The sequence below is a fragment of the Rhipicephalus microplus genome, chromosome 4 (assembly GCF_043290135.1).
Source record: "Rhipicephalus microplus isolate Deutch F79 chromosome 4, USDA_Rmic, whole genome shotgun sequence".
Classification (NCBI taxonomy): domain Eukaryota; kingdom Metazoa; phylum Arthropoda; class Arachnida; order Ixodida; family Ixodidae; genus Rhipicephalus; species Rhipicephalus microplus.
In genome coordinates this window covers 33,836,978-33,857,623 of record NC_134703.1, presented here as the reverse complement: position 1 = coordinate 33,857,623, position 20,646 = coordinate 33,836,978, and the positions used below count along the sequence as shown (strand labels likewise).

At 44.2% G+C, this 20,646-nt stretch overlaps 1 protein-coding gene across 1 annotated transcript; it reads left to right on the top strand.

Annotated features, from left to right (window-relative positions):
• Positions 1 to 884: 884 nt before the first annotated feature.
• Positions 885 to 3,379, top strand: LOC142813883 (uncharacterized). The gene is made up of 2 exons (XM_075891841.1): positions 885 to 1,327; positions 2,971 to 3,379. Exons 1-2 carry the CDS (start codon positions 1,105 to 1,107, stop codon positions 3,312 to 3,314), a joined length of 567 nt encoding a protein of 188 aa, XP_075747956.1. The 5' UTR covers positions 885 to 1,104; the 3' UTR covers positions 3,315 to 3,379.
• Positions 3,380 to 20,646: the final 17,267 nt, after the last annotated feature.

The window sequence follows — 20,646 nt, the reverse complement described above, 5'->3', positions numbered from 1 at the left end:
GTCAGGATTATCATGTTTGGACGTCTCATTGACCTTCATTGCCTACTCACGTCTTGTGATATCAAATTTGGCACTATATGTATACCCACGCGAGCTCTATAAAAATCAGAAATCAAAATCTCAGTTCTAGCCGGAATCCAAAATAAGTATTTCGCGTGGCGGTAAACATGGAGGAACGAAAACAATGGAAATAGCATTACTTCACACGACTTAAACCCACTAAGTTGGTCCAACACGTGATCGAGCTGCCATAGCGAGCGGTAGGTTTTACCACTATCGGTGGCTTTCCGTTTCCGAACCTCCTCTGTGAGCCAGCGGGTATGCACCGACCCAGCGCGCTTCGATTAAACTATACCGGACGCCACACCCCCAAGTCTCGACAAATATCATATGTAATCTTGACGCAAAATGTCACGTGTTGGGTCAACACTGCTGAATTAAAAACATCTTGGCTTGCAAAGGCAAGCTGTGCGACCTAGTGTTGTCTCCTTTCTTTTTCTTTCTCTATGGCAGTCAAGGAGTCTACCGCAGAGCCATGCCACTGTTTGTAACCAATCTGAAAAAAAAATTATGCAGTCCCCATGTCGGGAAAGCAATTGCGTTAACATACGTAAAATTGCATGACAGCAGCATATTATTGCAGCAGGCGTTACAGCATGTTTATAGCGTAATGAGTGACTGATTGAAATCTGCACAAGTGTGCAGCGACTCTAATATAATGGCACACACACACACACACATACACACACACACACACACACACACGCACACACACACACACACACACACACACACACTCACTCACTCACTCACTCACTCACATGGTCGGCTCCGATCAAAATATAGCTGGAACAGACGGCTTTCACCTACGAGTCGTCCTGGGTGAAGGCATAAGTGAAGTGACCCTGTTCGTTTGTTTGTTTTATTCGGTGCCTTGCAAACCACTCAATGAAAGAATATAAGAGAGAGTGAGAAAAAACCGATAGCCCTTACAGACTTGAAAACTTCTTTCTACTATATAACCCACTATTACAACACTCCTAGTGTGTTCGAGCGACTACTACAGCGAAAATGAGATTGCTCAGTGAAGACGGCTGAGTGGGTATGAGCCATGGTGGAGGCCTCATCATCATCAAGATCATTCAGTTCTTGGTCAGTCTCCCCCACAGTGGGTGTGAGTCACACGAGAAGGGGAACAAGAACAAGAAGAGCATGAACCGTTTGACGTCGCCTGCGCCATGGCCGCAGAACGAAAAAGAGGTCGTGTCTGCGCGTATGGTAGCGGCGCCCAATGCATCCACCACTAAACTCCTGCCTCGCCCTCCAGGTAAGCGGTCTGTTGCTACCGATACATCGCGTGTAACGGCTAGCCACGTTTAATTTTTTCCCCAATGCACAGATCCCGTGAGCTTGTCCCTTCCCTTAAAGTTGAGTGTGCCGCACCATCATATAAAATGTAACGAACTGAGAAGCGTGGTGGTTTGGGCTAGTTGGTATGAAATGACGATTGTTATAGCATGACAACAGGACGACGACAAAGGAACAAGACGAAAACTTCTTATTGTCTTTTTGTCTTCGTTCTGCTCTCGTGCTATAACGACCGTATATATAACGAACTCATCGAGTTCATCCTCGCAACTTTGTCGTTCGGTCATTACCTGAAACTCGAATCAAATAATAAAAAAATATCTTAAATGCTTGTGCGAACATCAATCACCACCTAAATTCCAGATGCATAGCCCCTTAATCATGTCGCTAATTTAAAAATTTTACCAGCTACGGTCACCACTTTTATGGGTATACTGTCGAAATAATCACACGAGGTAAGGGTGATCTTCACTGAAGGTGTTCGTTTGCGGTTCAGAAAGGCAACTCCGCGAAATCAGTAGTTTCACTGAGTTGTTAAAAATGCGCGAGCCTATCTTGCTTTGTTAGCTGTAGAATGAAAGAAACACACCGAATCTTTTTTTGGGAGTTGCCTAAGTAAAGCTTCATTGCCTAGTTGCAGCTTTCCGTATAGAAGGTTGTTTTTGGGTCACATTGGCGAGGCACCTTGTCATTTTTTCGCGCGTTCAATCGTCAGCTTTCAGAACGGAAACACGAGGTTTGCACTAAGTTTTCGCGAAAGATAAATTTTGCTGGTGTGTACAATTCCGGTTTAAGATGCTTTGCAGAGGCCTCTCGTTTCACTACAACAAAACCCATTCTTACCAGATTGTTCCGCACCGCGAATGCAACATAATCATGATGTTCCGAGGTATTCACCATCTGCAAGCATGGGGTGTGTAGCCTGCGATGCGCGGGTTGGTTTCGAATCCAGCCCCACCATACGTGTTTGCTTTTTCTTTGTGGCGGCGAGCGCCTTACGATACTTTTATTGTTGCATGGTGGGAAACGCTTACGTTAGCTTTAGCGTGCGTCCCAAAACTATATAGTTTTAGAACAGCGCAATGCAAAGCTTTGCGTTGAAAGGCCATGCTTTCATGCAAGGTATACAATGAATAGACGCGTTCCGGCGTCCTGACGTATAAGATAGCGTCTCACAAAGAGCCTCAAGCAACCATCGTTGATGGGTTGTATGTGGGAAGGCATATGTGGTAACGCTAAATTCTTGCATTTGCGGTTTCCCGCTACACTAAATCACTCCTAATAGGGAGTTTTAGAATACCGGTTGCAAGTGCTGCGGGCGTTGTGCACGTAGCGGGTGCCACACGAGTTTTAGAATACCGTTTGCCCTGCTGCAAACCACAACGCACGGTTGCAGTGACATCGTATAGCCTCGAAACCAGCGCTTGCGGGCCGCGATCGCCGCACGCAATTTCGGATTTTCTGCGTGCGGTCCGCAAGCGTGAACGCCGATTCGCGTTACGACGCATGCGCAGTGGCAGCGACTGCACCGCAAGGGCTCGCGGTGCGCTATTCTAAAACTCCCTATTATGCACCGACGCAACGAACGTTACTCTCACGCAGAAGCCGCTAATCGGGTCACCCGAGCGGCCGCAGCTCTGAGCGCCATCTGGACGGCTGCCAACACACCCACCGATCGCGAGGCGCAGCCCAGGTGGGCCCTGCTCTACCTGTGCATCGCCGCCGTGGTCTTCCTGGCAGTGGGATTCTACATGATCGTCTCAATGCAGACTCCGAACACCCTCGGAGTGCATCCCAACGACACCTACTCGGACGGCACTACGACGCTGTTCAGCGCGCGTCGCAGCGGACGCCGCAATCAGCGACCATCCCCGTACCGACACGAGAATGATACGGACAACACCACAGATTTCGATCTCTTCCTCTTGCGCACGGAACGTGAATAGGCAGCTAGGCGTTCAATGTGACACCTGGCTGCTACAAAAATACATAACGGTTGATTTTGTGTTTACTTGTAGCGTGTACTTGTATCATAGCGTCACACCATGGGAAATGTGTAACATGCGGCTATTTTGCATAATCGAATTGGCAGACAAATTGGTACGACAAAAACGGTCCGATTTGATGACGGTGTTCAGTACAAAAATACGTAAAATGGCCGGCTGACTAATTATTTTATGTTTCAGGTGTGGACTATAAACAATTCTGTGAAAACAATGGCCGGCTGGCTCTCAGGCAACAGAGTGTGCATATTGTTTCTGCAATGGCCACATCAGGGGGTATTTTCGGCTGTAAATCTTATAGCTTGCAGTTGACGAATCAATGAGTGACCATACATTCGCGAAGCTCCTGTCTGTGAAGCTGTGCGTATTCATCTTGCATATAAGTTGCTGCAGCAAATCACTATGGACGCATCAGACTGCTCTGATTGTGGAACCCGCTTCCATCTCACTGCGTGTGTAACAATGAGTGGATTTCCGAATATGAACACGCATCTGCATATTTCTGGCGCTGACAGCACTGCCAAAGAGTTCTTCGGCATCTTTACGACCCGCACTCCCTCACCTATAGTCTGGAGATCAATCGAAGCTGATTTCTTTCAGACTGATGCCCAGGGAAAAAAACTGATAACCATTACTCTTTATTCTGAAATTACGAATTCACCACACTCCTTAAATACATTAATACACGTACTACCACCCGCATTACAATTTTAATGTGTCGCACTATTACGGCCGCTCTACTCAATCCACTTTGCTTTTAAGGTTTGGAGAACAATCGAAGTGCCTGTAGACCATCCACCCCAACGAGGTGGTCTAGTGGCTAAGGTACTCGGCCGCTGACCCGCAGGTCGCGGGATCAAATCCCGGCTGCGGCGGCTGCATTTCCGATGGAGGCGGAAATGTTGTAGGCCCGTGTGCTCAGATTTGGGTGCACGTTAAAGTACCCCAGGTGGTCGAAATTTCCGAAGCCCTCCACTACAGCGTCTCTCATTATCATAGTGTGCTTTTGGGACGTTAAACCCTACATATCAAGCAATCAATCTGTAGACTAGCCATTAACTTGATTTATATACAATAAGTTCATCAAAGATTCCTCAAGAGTTTGCCCAGGTCGCGACTACAGTTCTAAACTAAGAGAAGCTTATCCGTTTCTCATCAAGGTGTTTTGTTTTTATTTGCTTCTTCAGCAGCGAAACACGCGCGTCTTACCTGCTTTCATGGTGACTGAAGGACATAGTTATTATATTTTCTTTTATCACTTCGCCATTCTGCCTTTCAATAGCTGTGCCATAGCTGAGATATGTCAACAAGTCTAGCTATCTAGCCGCCTACGTACTTCTGGGGTCTCTCGATATCACCTTCTTCAATTGCCATAGACCGAAATTAGTAGGGGAAGATTAACGGGTTTTCCGAATATGACTGCCTGGTTACGAAGTGAATAACGTAAAAAATCTAGTCGCATGTACGTCGTCAAGTACTTTCCGTCAGACACGAGAGGCACATACCCAGCCCACGGTAGGTGGGTACGCGTCTGAGGTGATTTACAGTTCATATCTACCCAGGAACGGCGAGAATTAGTATTTGAATGCTCAAGCATTAAGAAGAAAAAAAAAACTGACATCGGCAGCGTTGACCCAACTAATCGAAACCGTTTAAAATCAGTTCAAAAGAAAGCGATCCGTTTCATCTTCCGCCGTTACGACTGAAATTTCTCGCCCTCCTCTCACCTTGCTAAGCTTACAAACCCTACTTGAGTGACGCGATCTCAAATGCGTAAAGTTTCGGCATATTTTCTTTAATACCCCATGCCGCACATTACCTAACGAATATAAGTTTCTTGATAAGCGTAAACGCACAATAAATAGCCACAATCTCAACCTGACACCGTTTCAACCACGTATACTACTAACCTATTTAAATTCAGCATCTTTCCACATACAATGGGAAAATGGAATACATTGCAGGGGTCATCTAGATACATTAGCTGGGTCATCTATATTATTGTCTGTAAAATATTCTTTGAATGAATGTACTGATTCGTGCTTTGTTTATTGAGAGTTTTATTCTTGTTTATTTGTCTTTTCTTTTTTTTTTCTCTTTTACTTGTAATGCATTGCCTTTGTGATTGTGTTCCAATGTAGAGAAACCCCACTCCATGCGATAGTTCAAACTTCCCTGCAGTATGTGAACATAAATAAATAAATTTAAATTATTGAAATATTAGAATCTCGGCCGGAATCTAACCAAGAATATTGCGTGGAAATCAGATATTCCTTCACAAAGCCACGACAAGTCTCGAAACTACTTTGGAAAAACACCCCATGCAGGCGTTATGTTGGTGAAACGGCATATTTAGTAGCATTCCTGGCTATCCAACTTTACAAGCATTACATATCCACTACTACTATACATGCGGAATGTTGTGTTAACATTAATTGTATACAATTGTATAATTAAGCACCATCCAGTGACGTTGGTTTAGATATAGCAATACAGCCAGGGCTACCATCCTTGCAAGCACAGTCTCTACACATCAGCTCACCGCTTCTATAGTGTTGGTAATACCAATGTTACTGTGTTGGCATAACTACGCAACTATAAACAACTGGTTGTATAAAACATATGCGAATTGTTGAACATATGTCTGTGTGTTTCGGCATATATTTAGCGTGATTTCGTAACATTTCACCCAATAAAAAATTACACCACCACCACCTTCCTTGTGCATTCATGCTTCGCAGGACGTCGATTCCGATAGTACGTGAGATCTGTCGACTTTTTACGCACATGCATAATTCGGATTCATTAGCTTGTGCAATCCTGTTCCGCTCCGATTGTCAGAGCTTGTGAAAGCTGCAGCATGACGTAGTCACTCGACATTCTAGAGGCGAACCTGGCTGGATTATCTAAAAAAAATGATAGGACCAAGCCGCAGCTACCATAAAGTACAAATTACTTAAATGATTTGCAAAATTAAAGCTTATTTGTTAAATTAGACTGCTACTCAGCAAGTCTGTGGACGCCTGGCTAAATATCTCTATCACTTTGAAGTTCCTGGTCGATTGCGAACTCCTGCACAAGAACCGAGTAATTATTATTTGTCACAATTCAACTCATGCATTCAGAAATCCCCATGTCAACTCAGCCCATTGGGTTATATACAATTCAAGTAAACTATGACGTTCCTAAGAATCGCACCATTATCCGGGAAAGAACTAAATTTATTGACTTTCTGCACATCACTCATTCTGTCGTATGAATGCAATGCCTAAGACGACCGCGCTGAATCTCTCAGTCGTTGCTGCGCTCTCGACTTGATCGCAACCACCGAACCGGCGTTAAACATTTTACTTTTAGGTGAGCACTACAAGGCTATCAGTTGTTTTGTTCTGAACTTATATTGCATCGCGTTTGTGATTGTTGTCCTATAGAAGTAATTAAGCAGGACGCTCATCTATACATCATTATAGCGTACATGTCGCAGAGAAACAGAAGCCTGCATAAGCATGCAAAAGGATGCGAGATAACTTGTAGAGATAGCAACGTGTCGGGAGCTTCACTGTGCAATTGCTGTGCCCTCAGTATACTTGAAAGATAAAAAAATTTTCCAAAGAGTGAGAGAGCGAGAAAACTAAAGTGCTGAAGCGAAACAATGGTTGACAAAGCCAGAAAAACAGCAGATGAGTATTAAAGACCGAATGTGGGCTGTTAACCTAGCCAAGATAAAGGTGAAAGTGAGGCAGGCATTGTAATTTGTATAAAGCAAACTGTCTGTTGTCGCTCTGATACCGCACGTCGCGGGATCGAATCCCGGCTGCGGCGGCTGCATTTCCGATGGAGGCGGAAATGTTGTAGGCCCGTGTGCTCAGATTTGGGTGCACGTTGCAGAACCCCAGGAGGTCGAAACTTCCGGAGCCGTCCACTACGGCGTCTCTCATAATCCTATGGTGGTTTTGGGACGTTAAACCCCACATATCAATCAATCAATGTCGCTCTGATAAACGTTTCGTCCTGTGAAACAGGTATAGCCGAGGATTCGGGATGTTTCGAAGAAATATATTATGGCATGCAGCGGTACAGTTGCAGTCGAGTGGTGAATTCAGCACTATACCGCGATTGTCATGCCGCACGCAAGTGCATGCAGGTGCCGGGTCCGAAATGTTATTCTCAGACAGAATGACGACGAGAACACAAATCGACTTCCAGCTTCATGAATTCGTGAGAGTATGTTGGTATTCGCAGTGAAAAATAAATGCAGTCGCCACCTTTGCACTTTCAGAACAAGCTATAACTTTCACTCGGCACAGGAGGGGGAAAAAAATCTGCTTCACAGAGATATCAAGCCGCTGTAAGGAACAAATTCACAACCTCGAGCAGTGTAGCAATTTAGTCTAGCTTCTATGGCGCAAATGACCGCGAACATAAAGAACTGATGGCACGATCGCGGACTATATCAACCGATTTTTGTATTGAGCGCAACTGCGCGCACGCACAAAGCAAATAAACCGCATGATACCAGGTATAACGCAAACAAGACCGGTACATTTATTGTGAATACCTCGTATCAAGCGGTTTATTTTACATACACACCTTGTGAAATAACACCAGTAAACGAGCGACTGATCCCCAAAGGAGCCCCCGCCGGGAACAAACTCCCGGCATACGTCGTTATCCTCCAACTGTGGGTAAACCACTTCATACCCCAATGTAAACAATAACTTTTTCAGAAAAGCATGTCGTCTTTCTTGGTAGCTTGAACCTTTGACCTGGCTTTTACCCACTATGGGGGATTCGCAAAGAAGCCGGCGGTAATGTAAAAGAAAGAATTTAGGCGAACGCAAGGAAGAGAAAATGTGATAAGCACACTGTTCGATATACTGCTCACTCAATTACGCTTCCTTTTCTTTTTCAGGCCCTACGGGTATTATATTTAAACTGTTGTTTATACGACAGCACTCAATTGAAGTTCTGGGACTAAACCACCAATCAGACCGGATATTTATTCGCGGACAGCTTTTCTTTTCTTTTCTAGAGGGGAAATCTGCGTTGTTGTTTTTCTCTTACACGTTGCGCTGTCGTTCTACAAGAAGTTCATATTGACGCAGTAACATGGCGTACAAAAATACCCCACTCACTGGCTTGAGCGTAAAGCAGATTCAGACACTTGTTGAGGCCCGCAACATGCCTGGTGTTCACACCTATTACCCGGTAAGCTTCCTTTTTTTTCTGTTTTGAAAAGCTGTGTTGGCACAGTAGCCGCGGCTTCCTGAATGCGACGACTGTAATTATTGATGCGTTCGTGCAAAATACCAGAAGGTGCGAGAAGCGCATTTAAGTGCGATGGTGAGCTCAGTGAAGATAATGAAAGTACTGAATAATAAAAAAATGCTTCGTTGTGTTCAAACGAAGCTGGTAGAAAGGACTTTACCAATAGGAGGGAGTCTGGGCGCAGAATTGAACGCTCTGGAAGCTGGACAGTTTCGAAGACTAGAACGTAACAGTTGGGGTATGGAAATGACGCATAAAATTATTTTCCTTCTAATAAGAATTGTTTGTTCCAGAAGCCTCGCTTCACACACAAATCCTACCCGAACAGTGCGATAAACCCAATTGAGTGCAGAATTTGTCAACTGCTGACACACGTAACTTTTGTAGCATTTGTGAAACTTTTTTTTATGGCCGGGGAATATTGATGTGCATGCAAGGTCGACCGTCAAGCTATACAAGAACAAAGCAGCAAGGATTCTGACTCATCATTGCCACACTAACGAATAGATAAAACTCCTGCGGACACTCCATGTGATAATTAGTAGGACTTCAATCATCACTAACGGCCACTCAATTCCACGCGCACTGTTTTTGCACTATAACGTTGGTCTTTTGTGCAAGGAGCTGTACCAGCAGGCGGTGTAAGCAGCGTCTGCTGTGGGCTTGAGCAAATGAAAGAAAAAAAAAAGATCAACATATCTGCACAGCGCAAGACTACGAGTGGTTACGACGCAACTATACAGAAGAAGAGACAAGTACAGAAAGACCGCTCTTTCTGTCCTTGTCTCTTCTTTTGTAGATATGTCGTAACTACTCGCAGTCTTGCGCTGCGCAATTATGTTGATTTCCAATCACCAATCAACTAGCCCAAGTATCTGTCTTATAAAGAGAGAGAGAGAGAGAGAGAGAGAGAGAGAGAGAGATATTGCTTTTTCTCTCTGCCGTAGTTTGGGAAACGCCTCCATGGGAATATATTTTAGGTTAGCGGTAATCATGCGTTCATGGACAATCGAGCTCATAGGTCACAAAAATGAACGGCCCATTCATCGCGCGAATTCACATGGCCCAGCTATGACATTTGCCACAATTCACTCTAATATGCGCTTGAATCGCTTCCGCGCATGCCGTTCACGTGACAAAAGGTGTTGCACGAAGTTTAATGACCAAGATCATCAAGCTTTTGGCAAGTAATACGACTCTGTCGCATTCTTGAAAACGCGACTATTAAAGCCGGTGCCAATTTGTCTACAGACTGCTGTGCTTGTCGTTGATTTCCTTATATGAGTTTTTGCTAAGCCCTAATGTGGTTATGCTGCAGCTTAAATCCAACCGTCTTCATAGTTTAGGCTCAGTTGGATGCTGCGCGACTGTTGTGAACAGTCACGACCTGTCTAACATTACGGAATTATCGTTATCTCAAGTATGACTACGCGTCCGTTTACCTGACAAGCCACGTCTTTCAGTTCACTTTAGCTTCTGACAGGCCGCCAAGAACAGTTCGGTCAATGACGTCCAACCGCCAAGTGAAAACCCGAGCCAACATTGCGGTTAATAAATTTCACAAAAGAAGCCAATCGTGTTCACGGAGACGCAATCATATAGGTGCTGATTTTTGTGTCACCGAACCATTAAATTTCAGCCATAATGCCGACACAAGACGGAAGTTGAAGGTAAGATGGAAGCTTGGAAACACGAAAAATATTCTTGAAACGGGAATGTCGCAGGGGCCAGCGTTTAGACAAGTGGACATGTCTTTGTCAAGGCACTAACTTTTCCTTTGTCAAAATCTTGGCTCCAGCAACGTTCTCTCTTCAAGTATTTATTACCACAGCAATTCTATGGGCTCTTGTGGCACACTTTTGTCGTCGGTGATCGCCGTGAGGTTTCGTATGAAGTCCAATGGCGATAACATCACCGCGACACCGCACGTCGCATGTCTATGTACAACCGACAGCGTGCAAGGGCAGCTGACGATCGAGCGGAGAGGGATTCTTTTTGGCCAGGTCTTCGAGCTCGCCCTGCCAGGTGGTGATGGCACGCCGAGCTCCCCCCTCCCTCGACTTTTATCCACCATACTACACAGTCCTAGATTGAAACGACGCAGGTCTGCAGCTGGTTTGTGCAGTTAATATCAGATGGCACCACAGGCACTGTGGCCTCGGAGTCCCTGAGTTGTGGTCTTGGGCAGCGTTGCTCAATATCCGCACGGCGTCCTCTGCTCGGGGTGCCTAAATGAGGTAAGCGAAAACAGGCAACAAATTACCGTTTCAAGTCACTTACTTCTATTGCTTGCAAAATATTCGAACATATATGATAGCAAAACATACGCTCAGGTTTCTTAGTCAGAAAGATTTACTGTACTCTCATCAACGTGGCTTCAGGACCGCATTATCAACAGTGACACCGTTAAGGGAAGACTTTGCGGTTACAACCGTACCGAAATATTATTGATGTATTTTGATTTCATCCCTCCAAGATGTGATAAAAATGTGAAAGAAACTGCCATAAGCTACCGTAGACATGACACTGATTTAAAAAATTCTATCGAAGCTTATTTTTTTTTTAAATTTCGTACTGACAGGTTGATATGTGCGACTTTATGTTCATTGTTCAAATTTTGGAAATGTCACTGGCGTTCTTAATTGTTGTGAACAGTATTTAATGATTATCCCATTTCATTATGAAGCGCCAAGTGTTACTCAACTTTATGTAGACAGTACGTATTTTTATGCGGCTAATTATATTTTTCCCTTTGTTATTATTCTCTATGAGAATTTGCAGTATTATTAAACAGATGAAAAATAAATAAAGCGCTTGCCCCAATTCTTGACGTAAGTGAGCGTTTTTGTTGTTGTTGTTGCTGTGGGAACAGTGGCCATTTTGTTGTTGTTGTAACCGAACTCTATTCTCGCACCTCTCTCAGACCGAATGCAAGTTCGTCCAGCAACTGGGGCTGTCAATTCCACTCTTGAATAAGAACGGTCGTGTGTACGTGAGTGCGTTGAACAGCCGTCGTCATGCTTGGTTGCTCTGAAATTTCCAAACCATCAACAATGATCTATTTTAGTATCATAGGTTCAATAAGAAGCCCAAATGTCTTATATACCTCCAGGACTGCACATCGATGTATCCATCCAGTGTCAATGAGTTGAAGATGATACGATTCACATAGCGAGATCTACTACAGGCACTCGTTGGGAGAAACTACCATTAGCAATTTTGCCTGCTTTGATAATCGAAGACCGATAGCCCTACTACTTTCATTGTGTAATAAACTGGTTGTTTCTTTATGCGGATTTTTTGTGCCTGCCATTATTTTACGATATAGTTATCAGGTATACAAGCATTACAATTAGGAACGGTACAGCGCAAGCTTGCGGCCACTGAAATAAAATTAAATGTCCGCTAAATTTTCTCGTTAACCTATCAAAGTAAGTAAACATTTTGTTTTAAGTCTAAAATGCACGAAATGCTTAGAAGGCACGCCATGCGGACTAGTGAAATCAGCATCAGTTTTGACTGCCTGGTTGTTCGGCCTGTACCTAAATTCACATAAATGTGTGTATGTCCGTTGCATCCTCATGAAATGCGGCTGTTGTGGCTTTTAATCGAACCCGCACCACTGTGCTCTTGAACTCGTCACGTTATGCGCTAAGCTATCACAATAGGTAATAACCAAGTTTTTTTATCTAAAAACGTTGGTGAGAACTAGGGGGGCGCGAATGCCTGTAGCAAAGATTCGATTAAGAAGAACAAGAAGAAGAGCCTGAAATCTGTGGCACACACCCACGCTAGTAAACAGACCAAGAACCGGGAAGTTAAATGGCAAAGCAGTTAACTATATATATTCGAGATTTCCTTTTCCGTTTTCTCCTCACCATTTTCTTACCTTTTTCTTGGCCTGTAGTGGGTTAGCGCCACATAACGTGGAACAGGCAAGCGACATCGATAGAAGGCCCAACAAATCCAGTGAAGAAGCGTCGCGAGCGGGGAGCCGTCATCACCGTAATCGAAAGCCATCACCGCTGATCTTCCGCTGAACCGGGCTTCGTTCTGAACCGGGCTCGTCCCTTCGGACTCTTTCGGACGGTGGTTTGGCTGAGTTTTGGGTGAATTTGACCTGTTGAAACTAGCTGACGTGGCATATTACTTCTTTAAGCAATCGAATTAGTGCTAATGTCTAATTCATCTCCTGGCCAAGGGCATAGCCCTTGGTCAGCCTCCTTGCCTAATGATGAATTGCCATTGGAATATTTTTTCCGCAGTGGTGTTGGAAGCATCCCTGTTGCGCTGGTGCCCTCGAGTGGTGGATTTATTAGGCTCAACAACCCGAAGGCGATCCAGGTGGGGTTGCAGGCCATGACGCCGCACTTTCAGCTGATAAGTGATGTTGATTGATATGTGAGGTTTAACGTCCCAAAACCACTCTATGAAGTGATGTTCGTCAGTTCGGAAGAGGTGGTTTGGTATGCAGATCGTCAGATCCTTCGTGCGTTTCTGACATCCTAAAATGCAAGACATTTGCTTCGGTCCCGGTAAGTGCATTTATCCCGCCTCATTTAGCGTGCATTTAGCGTGTACGAGGAGTCGACTCTACATTAACGCCCGCTGAGACTCTGGAAAAGCTGTCTGATGCTGGGGTCATAGCTGTGTACCGATGCAACCGATTAGTTAACGGTGAGAAAGTCCCCACTGAGTCGGTTATTGCTACCTTTGCCGGCACTTCCTGTCCATCCGAGTTGAAAATATGGCCGCTCATTTTCAGAGTCGAACGTCTCGCTTCTCGTCCTCTCCAATGTCAAAACTGTTGGCGTTTTGGTCACAGTGCAGGGGGCTGTAAATCAAATTCACGTTGCCGCATCTGTGACGATACCCACCCACCGAAGGAGTGCATCGCCGAAATCGAAAAGTGCTGCCTCTGTGCAGGAAATCACGCGGCCGATTATCTGAACTGCACCGCAAGGTCTAATGAAACGCAACTTCTAGAAATCATGGACAGACGTCGTTGCTCGCGGCGAGAAGCAATAACAGTTGTGAAGGATAGAGCCTTTGGATATGCCGGAGTCGCGTCGAGGCACGAACAACTAAGTGAGACGAAGATTCTTAATCTTATTGAGGCTGCAGTAGAAAAGGCGATGTCGAAAGCGCTGGAACACATAGTTACGAGCGTAAGTGAGTGCATCTCTCAAGTGTTTTGCTCACAGATGACACAGCTGGCTTCTGCGATAGCAGTACCGATGGCCAAGTCGGCACCTTGTGCAGTGGAAGTTATACCGAATTTAGCCCCACAGCGACAATCCCGCGAGGAGAAAACCCCAATTTCGTCCGTACCTTCTACGTCGACCCACGTGGAGGATCAGAATGAAATGGACGTATGCCAAGATTTCAGGCGTCAGAAGCGCAATGGATCTCCATTAAAATCTCCTTACCCAAACACAAAACCCAAAAAGGGCAGCGAAAATGCCAGTGCACTTTTTAAGGAGAGTATTTTAGAAGCCGCCGTTGCTGAAGTGTTTCGCTCGTCAACATAGATACCTTGAAAGTACTACAGTGGAATTGTATATAGGTCTTTGATTTCTGCTTCTACTGATTTACTTTGCTTAATTAATCAGTTATATCCGGATATAATCTTATTACAAGAAACCTGGCTTAACCCTGTTAAAAATTATCATTTAAACAATTTTAGAGCATTTCGGTTAGACCGTCCATCACTAGGAGGTGGTCTAATTATACTAGTCTCGAATAAATTTTGCCGCACAGCGAGCATAGCTTTTCAGCTTATGTCCACAGACTGTGAAATTTTGGCAATAAACCTCTGTCTGCCCGGGCACCACCCTTTTTCACTTATAAACGCATATTTTCCAACGGGTTTGCATAATACTCAACAATTAGATACTGCCTTAGCTAATTGCAAGAATGATTTCCTTCTGACTGGTGATTTCAACTCACATCATGTTTCATGGGGATTTCGAACAGACCATTCTGGTACTCTTCTGTGGGATTGGATGATTAATAAAAATCTTACCTGCCTAAATGATAGACAGCCTACTTTTATTCGCGGACGGACACGATCGGTATTAGATCTCACGTTTTGCAGCCCAAGTGTTTCAATAAAGTCTTGGAAAACAATTGATTTCTCTTCAAACAGTGACCATCTTCCTGTATACTTTGAAATCTCATGTGCTGTGAAATCTATTGAAAGGACAAAGAAAACATTGATCAATTACAAAAAATTTAAAGACTGCTTGCGTTCCAACATTAGGGCAGTGTCCAGTGGTCAAAATGAAGACCTCGGCAGAAATCTCTGTTCTGCTTTAAAAATCTCCAAGAACACTTCAGAATTTGTAATTGCTTCGTCGTCATCCAAAAGTGCCCAACCTAGTAGATGGTGGAATGATGAGTGCACACGAGATTATAGAAGAAGAAAAGCCGCATGGAAAAGACTTATATGTAATCAGAGTCCAAAAAATTGGAAGGATTATCAGTTCATTGCGGCAACATTTAAACGCACTGTATCGCGAGCGAAAGAGCAATATGACCAAGAACATTTCGAGTACCTGTCTAAATCAAATAACAAACGTGCTTTATTCAAATTCCTTCGTGGTAGGAAGAAGACCCCTATACCAGGAAACGTTGACTCAGTAGTTTACACCTCACAGGAACTACAGGAATCATTGAATCAGTTGGCTAAAGAATTAGAAAACAGGTTCTCAACGCATCTTCCTAATTCGGCTTACACAACAACCATCTATGACTACACAGAAATATCGACTTCCGAATTAAATCAGGCTATGGAAAGATTGTCAAATGCAGCACCAGGCCCCGATGGAATAACAAATACAATGCTAAAAATACTTCACAGGGAATATCCGAATGATCTGTTAGGTCTCGTCAATTATTCCCTTAGAAGAGCATGGATCCCTTCTGAATGGAAGATTGCGAAAATTATACCATTGCTTAAGAAACAGGGGGCAGGCTATAATTTAGACAACATACGACCGATAGCCTTAACATCTAATGTAGTAAAACTTATTGAAAGGGTACTTCATGTTCGTATAATTAGGTTTATTAACGAGAAACAACTGTTGAGTTCTTCCCAAATTGGCTTTAGATCTGGATATTCCATATGGCATGCACATGTAGATCTGGAAAGTCGTATTCATATTGCCCGTCACAAAAAGCACTTTGCGGCTTTAGTAACGTTAGACATATGTAAAGCATATGATAGTGTAGAGTATTCTATCTTGACTAATCAGTTATGGAGTCATGGACTTCCACCTTATATAGTAGCATGGGTGACGGAATTTTTAAGTAGAAGAGAATTCTATTGTTATCAAGGGGGTTTCTCTTCCTGTAAGCACAAGCAAACCCGAGGTGTACCTCAGGGGTCAGTACTTTCCCCGGTTTTATTCAACTTATTGCTTAGTACCATCCCCGTTCATCCAGAAGTGAAAACCTATGTTTATGCCGATGACATTGCTTTCTTTGCTATGGCACATGACTTCCACTGTCTCTACACTATCTTGCAAACATATCTTAATAAAATAGAACATTGGTTGGATGGATTGATGTTGAACCTCAATATCGGTAAATGTGCTATTCTTGTTTTTCCAATCAAAGATCCCGTGCACATATCTATTAATTACAAGCTTCAAGATATCCCACAAGTACAATCATTGAAATATCTTGGAGTTATGTATAATCAGCATCTAAATTGGCGCCCTCACATTGAATACATCGCGACAAAAGCAGTACGCGCGATGGGGGTATTGCGGAGGTTGAGCAATTGCAGATCAGGTATGAGAAGAAAGGCACTTTTGATTATATATAAAATGTATGTCCGACCTGTGTTGGAGTTTGGCTGCATTCTTTTTTCTGGTGCGCCAGCCTACAAACTTCGGCCGCTCGTTCTGTTGGAAAGAGAGGCTTTACGGCTCTGCTTAGGACTACCAAAGTATACTGCAAATGCAGTGTTATACCTTGAAGCACGAATACCAACATTATTATGTCGCTTTAACATTCTTACTGTGCAGACCTTTTTACGACTATATGAAGCACCGTTTAACCCTGAACAAATTATTTTTATTTCCAATCCTGACCTATTCTTCTCCGTGCATTGGCCCAGATTTACCAAACCACAAATAGTATTTGTTCAATCGTTACTTGAGCCCCTAAATGTACACGTTCGTGATCTGATTCCTTTAACTGAGCAACAAAATTCTCCAGAAATTGTTTACCATGATATCTTCCCAACTCACGCAAAGCTATTACCTACAGGCATTTTAAATGGTTTATTGCAGGACCATTTAAGTACTCTGCCAACAAATGTCATTATAGCAACGGACGCATCTCAATCACATGAAAAATCAGGCGTTGGAATATATTGCCCCGTACTTGATTGGTCATTTTCACTTCGCTTACCGGACTTTCTTCCTGTCTTTCTGGCTGAATTCATGGCAATAATGTTAGCTTTGCGAAAGGTAAATATTTCCATTCCAGTTGTAGCAGTCATAACTGATTCATTATCAGTGTGCTCTTCTGTGTCCGCATCTGGTCACTCACCTATAGTGAAACTTTTTAAATCGTTGATCCCCTGTCATCTCCGAAGTATTCATTTAATCTGGACACCAGGGCACAAAGGTTTGTTGTTAAACGAAATAGCTGATTCTCTTGCGAAGGCATCCCTTTCGACACCAATTATTCCTATTTTCCCTCATACAGTATACATTACGGTGGCGCGATTTCGCACACTTAAAATCAGGCAAAATTTATCTGACCCTGCACTGACGGCTTCTCCAGAGTACAAACACTTGTTATTTCCCTGGCGCAGTGAACTGACTAAATCAAGGATGATGGAAGTTGTCATCACGAAATTTCGTTGCCGCGTTACCTCCCTCAATTTTTACTTGCATAGATCAGGCATATTGAATTCCCCTATGTGCATTTACTGTAATCAAGAGGAAACGATCAGTCATTTTTTATTACATTGTCGCCGTTTCGATTTATTCAGGCAAAGCATACTAGCACCACCTCTTCAAAGACTGGGCTTGCAACTATCACAGCCTGATCTTCTTTCATTTGGAGCCTCTACACTGGGTTTCAGCCACAGGGATGTTTTATTCGCCGTTCAAGAATACATCACTGCGACTAAACGATTTTCTTGCTAAATTGCTGTCTCAAAATTTTTCTTATTTTTTTTTCTGCAAACTTGATATCGGTAATTCAAATCAAAATTAAGTTACAAAAAAAATTGTAGGAATGACACAATGCTGAAAGTTTAGGGCAAATTCACCTTAAAATCGGCCAATCCCCTTCTTTGGGTACGAGCCATTTCTACAGGGAAACAACAACAACAACAACAACAGCGTTTACAATCGCAGAAGAAACGGCAACATGTTTGTCAGTCGCTTCGCGTCCGCTGTCAAGGTCGGGTTTAGGGAATTTATGTTAAGTCTGTCCGGAGATCGAATCTCAACCGACTCCATGATCAGAGTGGAACAGGGCTCGGCGGTGTCGTTGAAGACACCCCGTCTGCAGGACGGCGACTACCCGAGAGGAGACCAGGGACAGCACGCATCATCGAAGGCTGCACAAGCGCGCATCCGACTGTCCAAACCGGCACGACCCTCGGCGCACCACAAGAGGGCTCTCAGCCATGTTCCACGTCGTTCCAGAAGCCGCTCCGGCAGCAGTCAACACCGGCGTTCACGCGGAACCCGGCGTAGAGCACTCTCCGAGCCCACAGGCCGACGTGCGAAGAGGGACCGGCGCCCAAAAGTAACCAGGAGGTCCTCCCGACGGGGTAAGAAGAAACATCCATCCGTCTAAGAGCGTGTCCTTTATCTTAGCAGTGCTGGGCGCATCGCTGGTATTCTTCCTCACGACTTTCTCAGCCAGCGAAGCGCTGTTCAAGAGGCGCGTCGTCCAGCTGGAACAGCTAGGCGAGCGCCTGACCATCGCCCCGCCGCTCCTGGACTTGGCTGTTCGGGGAGAAATCGCCTCTGCAGCAGAGGTCAAACGCACGCACAACTTTAATGTCATCGACGTCTTACTGGGAAGAGTTCTCTAGTTACGTGTCATCCATATATACGTTATTTCACGCTAATCCTGCAAGGAACAGCCCGGGCCTAGTTCTAGTTCCGAAAAGAATTAACTGTTCGCCTTTAGTTCCCGCTGCGGAGAGTGCATTTTTACAACTGGCAATAAAATTATAGTTTCAATTAGGATATAACTTGAAATCTAACCAATATACAAAAAATAAATAAAAAGAATTAGCAGCGTCTTAGCTCCGCTATACCAGGCTATATGTAGCGGGATTTACGAATGGACGGACGAATCATAGATGGATGGATGGACGAATGAATGGACCACGTACGGACGGACTAGCGAGCGAAATATTTCACGTGACACGTGGAGCTTCCAGGCCTTCGGCGCACCAGCTGTGCGCTTAGTGACGTCACTGCTCCTCGCACTTGCGGAGAACTGCTCCCCATAAGCCACGCGAAACTGGGGCTCAACCTCAGCCAGTTTAGCTTACGCTAAAAAATAAAAACAAACGCCAGGCCTGCGTGGTACGCGAAGCATGCACACTCACTGCGAAAGCTATTAACTCTCTTGGGGTTACAACCATACAACAGCACCTGTCGTGGCACCTACTACTACGCCATAAATCATATTTTTGTGAAGTAGTGAAGCATCTACTACGCCATTATGGTTATTCCGCAGAGAAGCAAGTTCCCGCTATACCTATAAAGGTACATACGTACTCACTAGCGGCAAAAACGCGCACGTCTAAGTATAACATACCACTGAAAACAAGGAAATGTGAGGAACAGAGAGAACGAAAGGAGGAAAGAAGAGTATGGAGAGAAAAAGAAGGAATAAAGAACGAGATTGAAAGAGATGCACAGGGTAAGGGAGAATAATAGAGAGAAAAAGAAAGTGATGTAGAAAGAAAAATAGAAGGACCGAAAGTGACAGGAATGAAAATCCAAATAAACAGAGAGATGGAAGTGAGGTGTGGGCAGCTCCGCTGCTGCCGCAGTCTTCGCCCCAGTAGCCACTAGTGCGGACTGCCTTACTTTTTCCGGCAATTTCTTCGACGTACGGGTCGTTATCGTAATTACACAAGTGACGTATAATTTACGCTGTCGTAATTACTCTGCGTTTAAATCGGCCCCCTAAACTCGCAATTTCCTTCTACTTTCTTTTTTTTTAATATAGCACACTCATCCTTGTGCGCTATGACAAACAGCAGCACATGACGTGCGTTGTGCATTTTTTTAAACATGATTTTTACCACCCCCTTTTCATTCCTGTGTGTTTACCGGTACCTATTAAATCAAAACTAGCACAGACCAAGGCTTATAAGGCTTGGCATCTATATTGTAATAAATAAAAGCAGTCTACGATCTCATACGTGGCACCGTGCAACGCAAAGTTATGTATGTCACATCACACGATGACAACGTTCGCTGCACTAGTTCTCCAAACAACGGCAGTACGCAAGGAGAATTCATTGCAGTAACCACTTGCTAAGCGGGATGGGTGAAGCAAAGTGTAAAGTCTGCGATATAAAGTTTTGCTGTGAACCATTTTTGGAATATTCTTGAGAAATACTGGTGGCAAAATCCGGTCTATATAACTCAAACGGCTGGGAACCTACCCGATAAGAGTATACATGCGGTTCTTAATAAAAAAAAAGACAGCATATGCACGGAGCATATGCACGGAGTGAATGATGATGAGCGGGGCGAAGCATCCGGGTGCGGCCGTCTGTCTGTGGATATGCTGTGCTGGCTACGCCGGAGGGATGGACTGCCCTAGACCATAAGGAGCTTCGCCCTTAAAACAAATAAGGTTGGGATTGGCCAACTTGATTTTGGGAGTCAATCAAACCAATTTTTGGGCTCTATATGTAGCTGGTCATTGTATGTGCCAGCTTGCGGAAGCCGGCCAGCGTGCACGGCTGAACGCCTTAATGAACGCTCTCTGCTAAACTCACCAA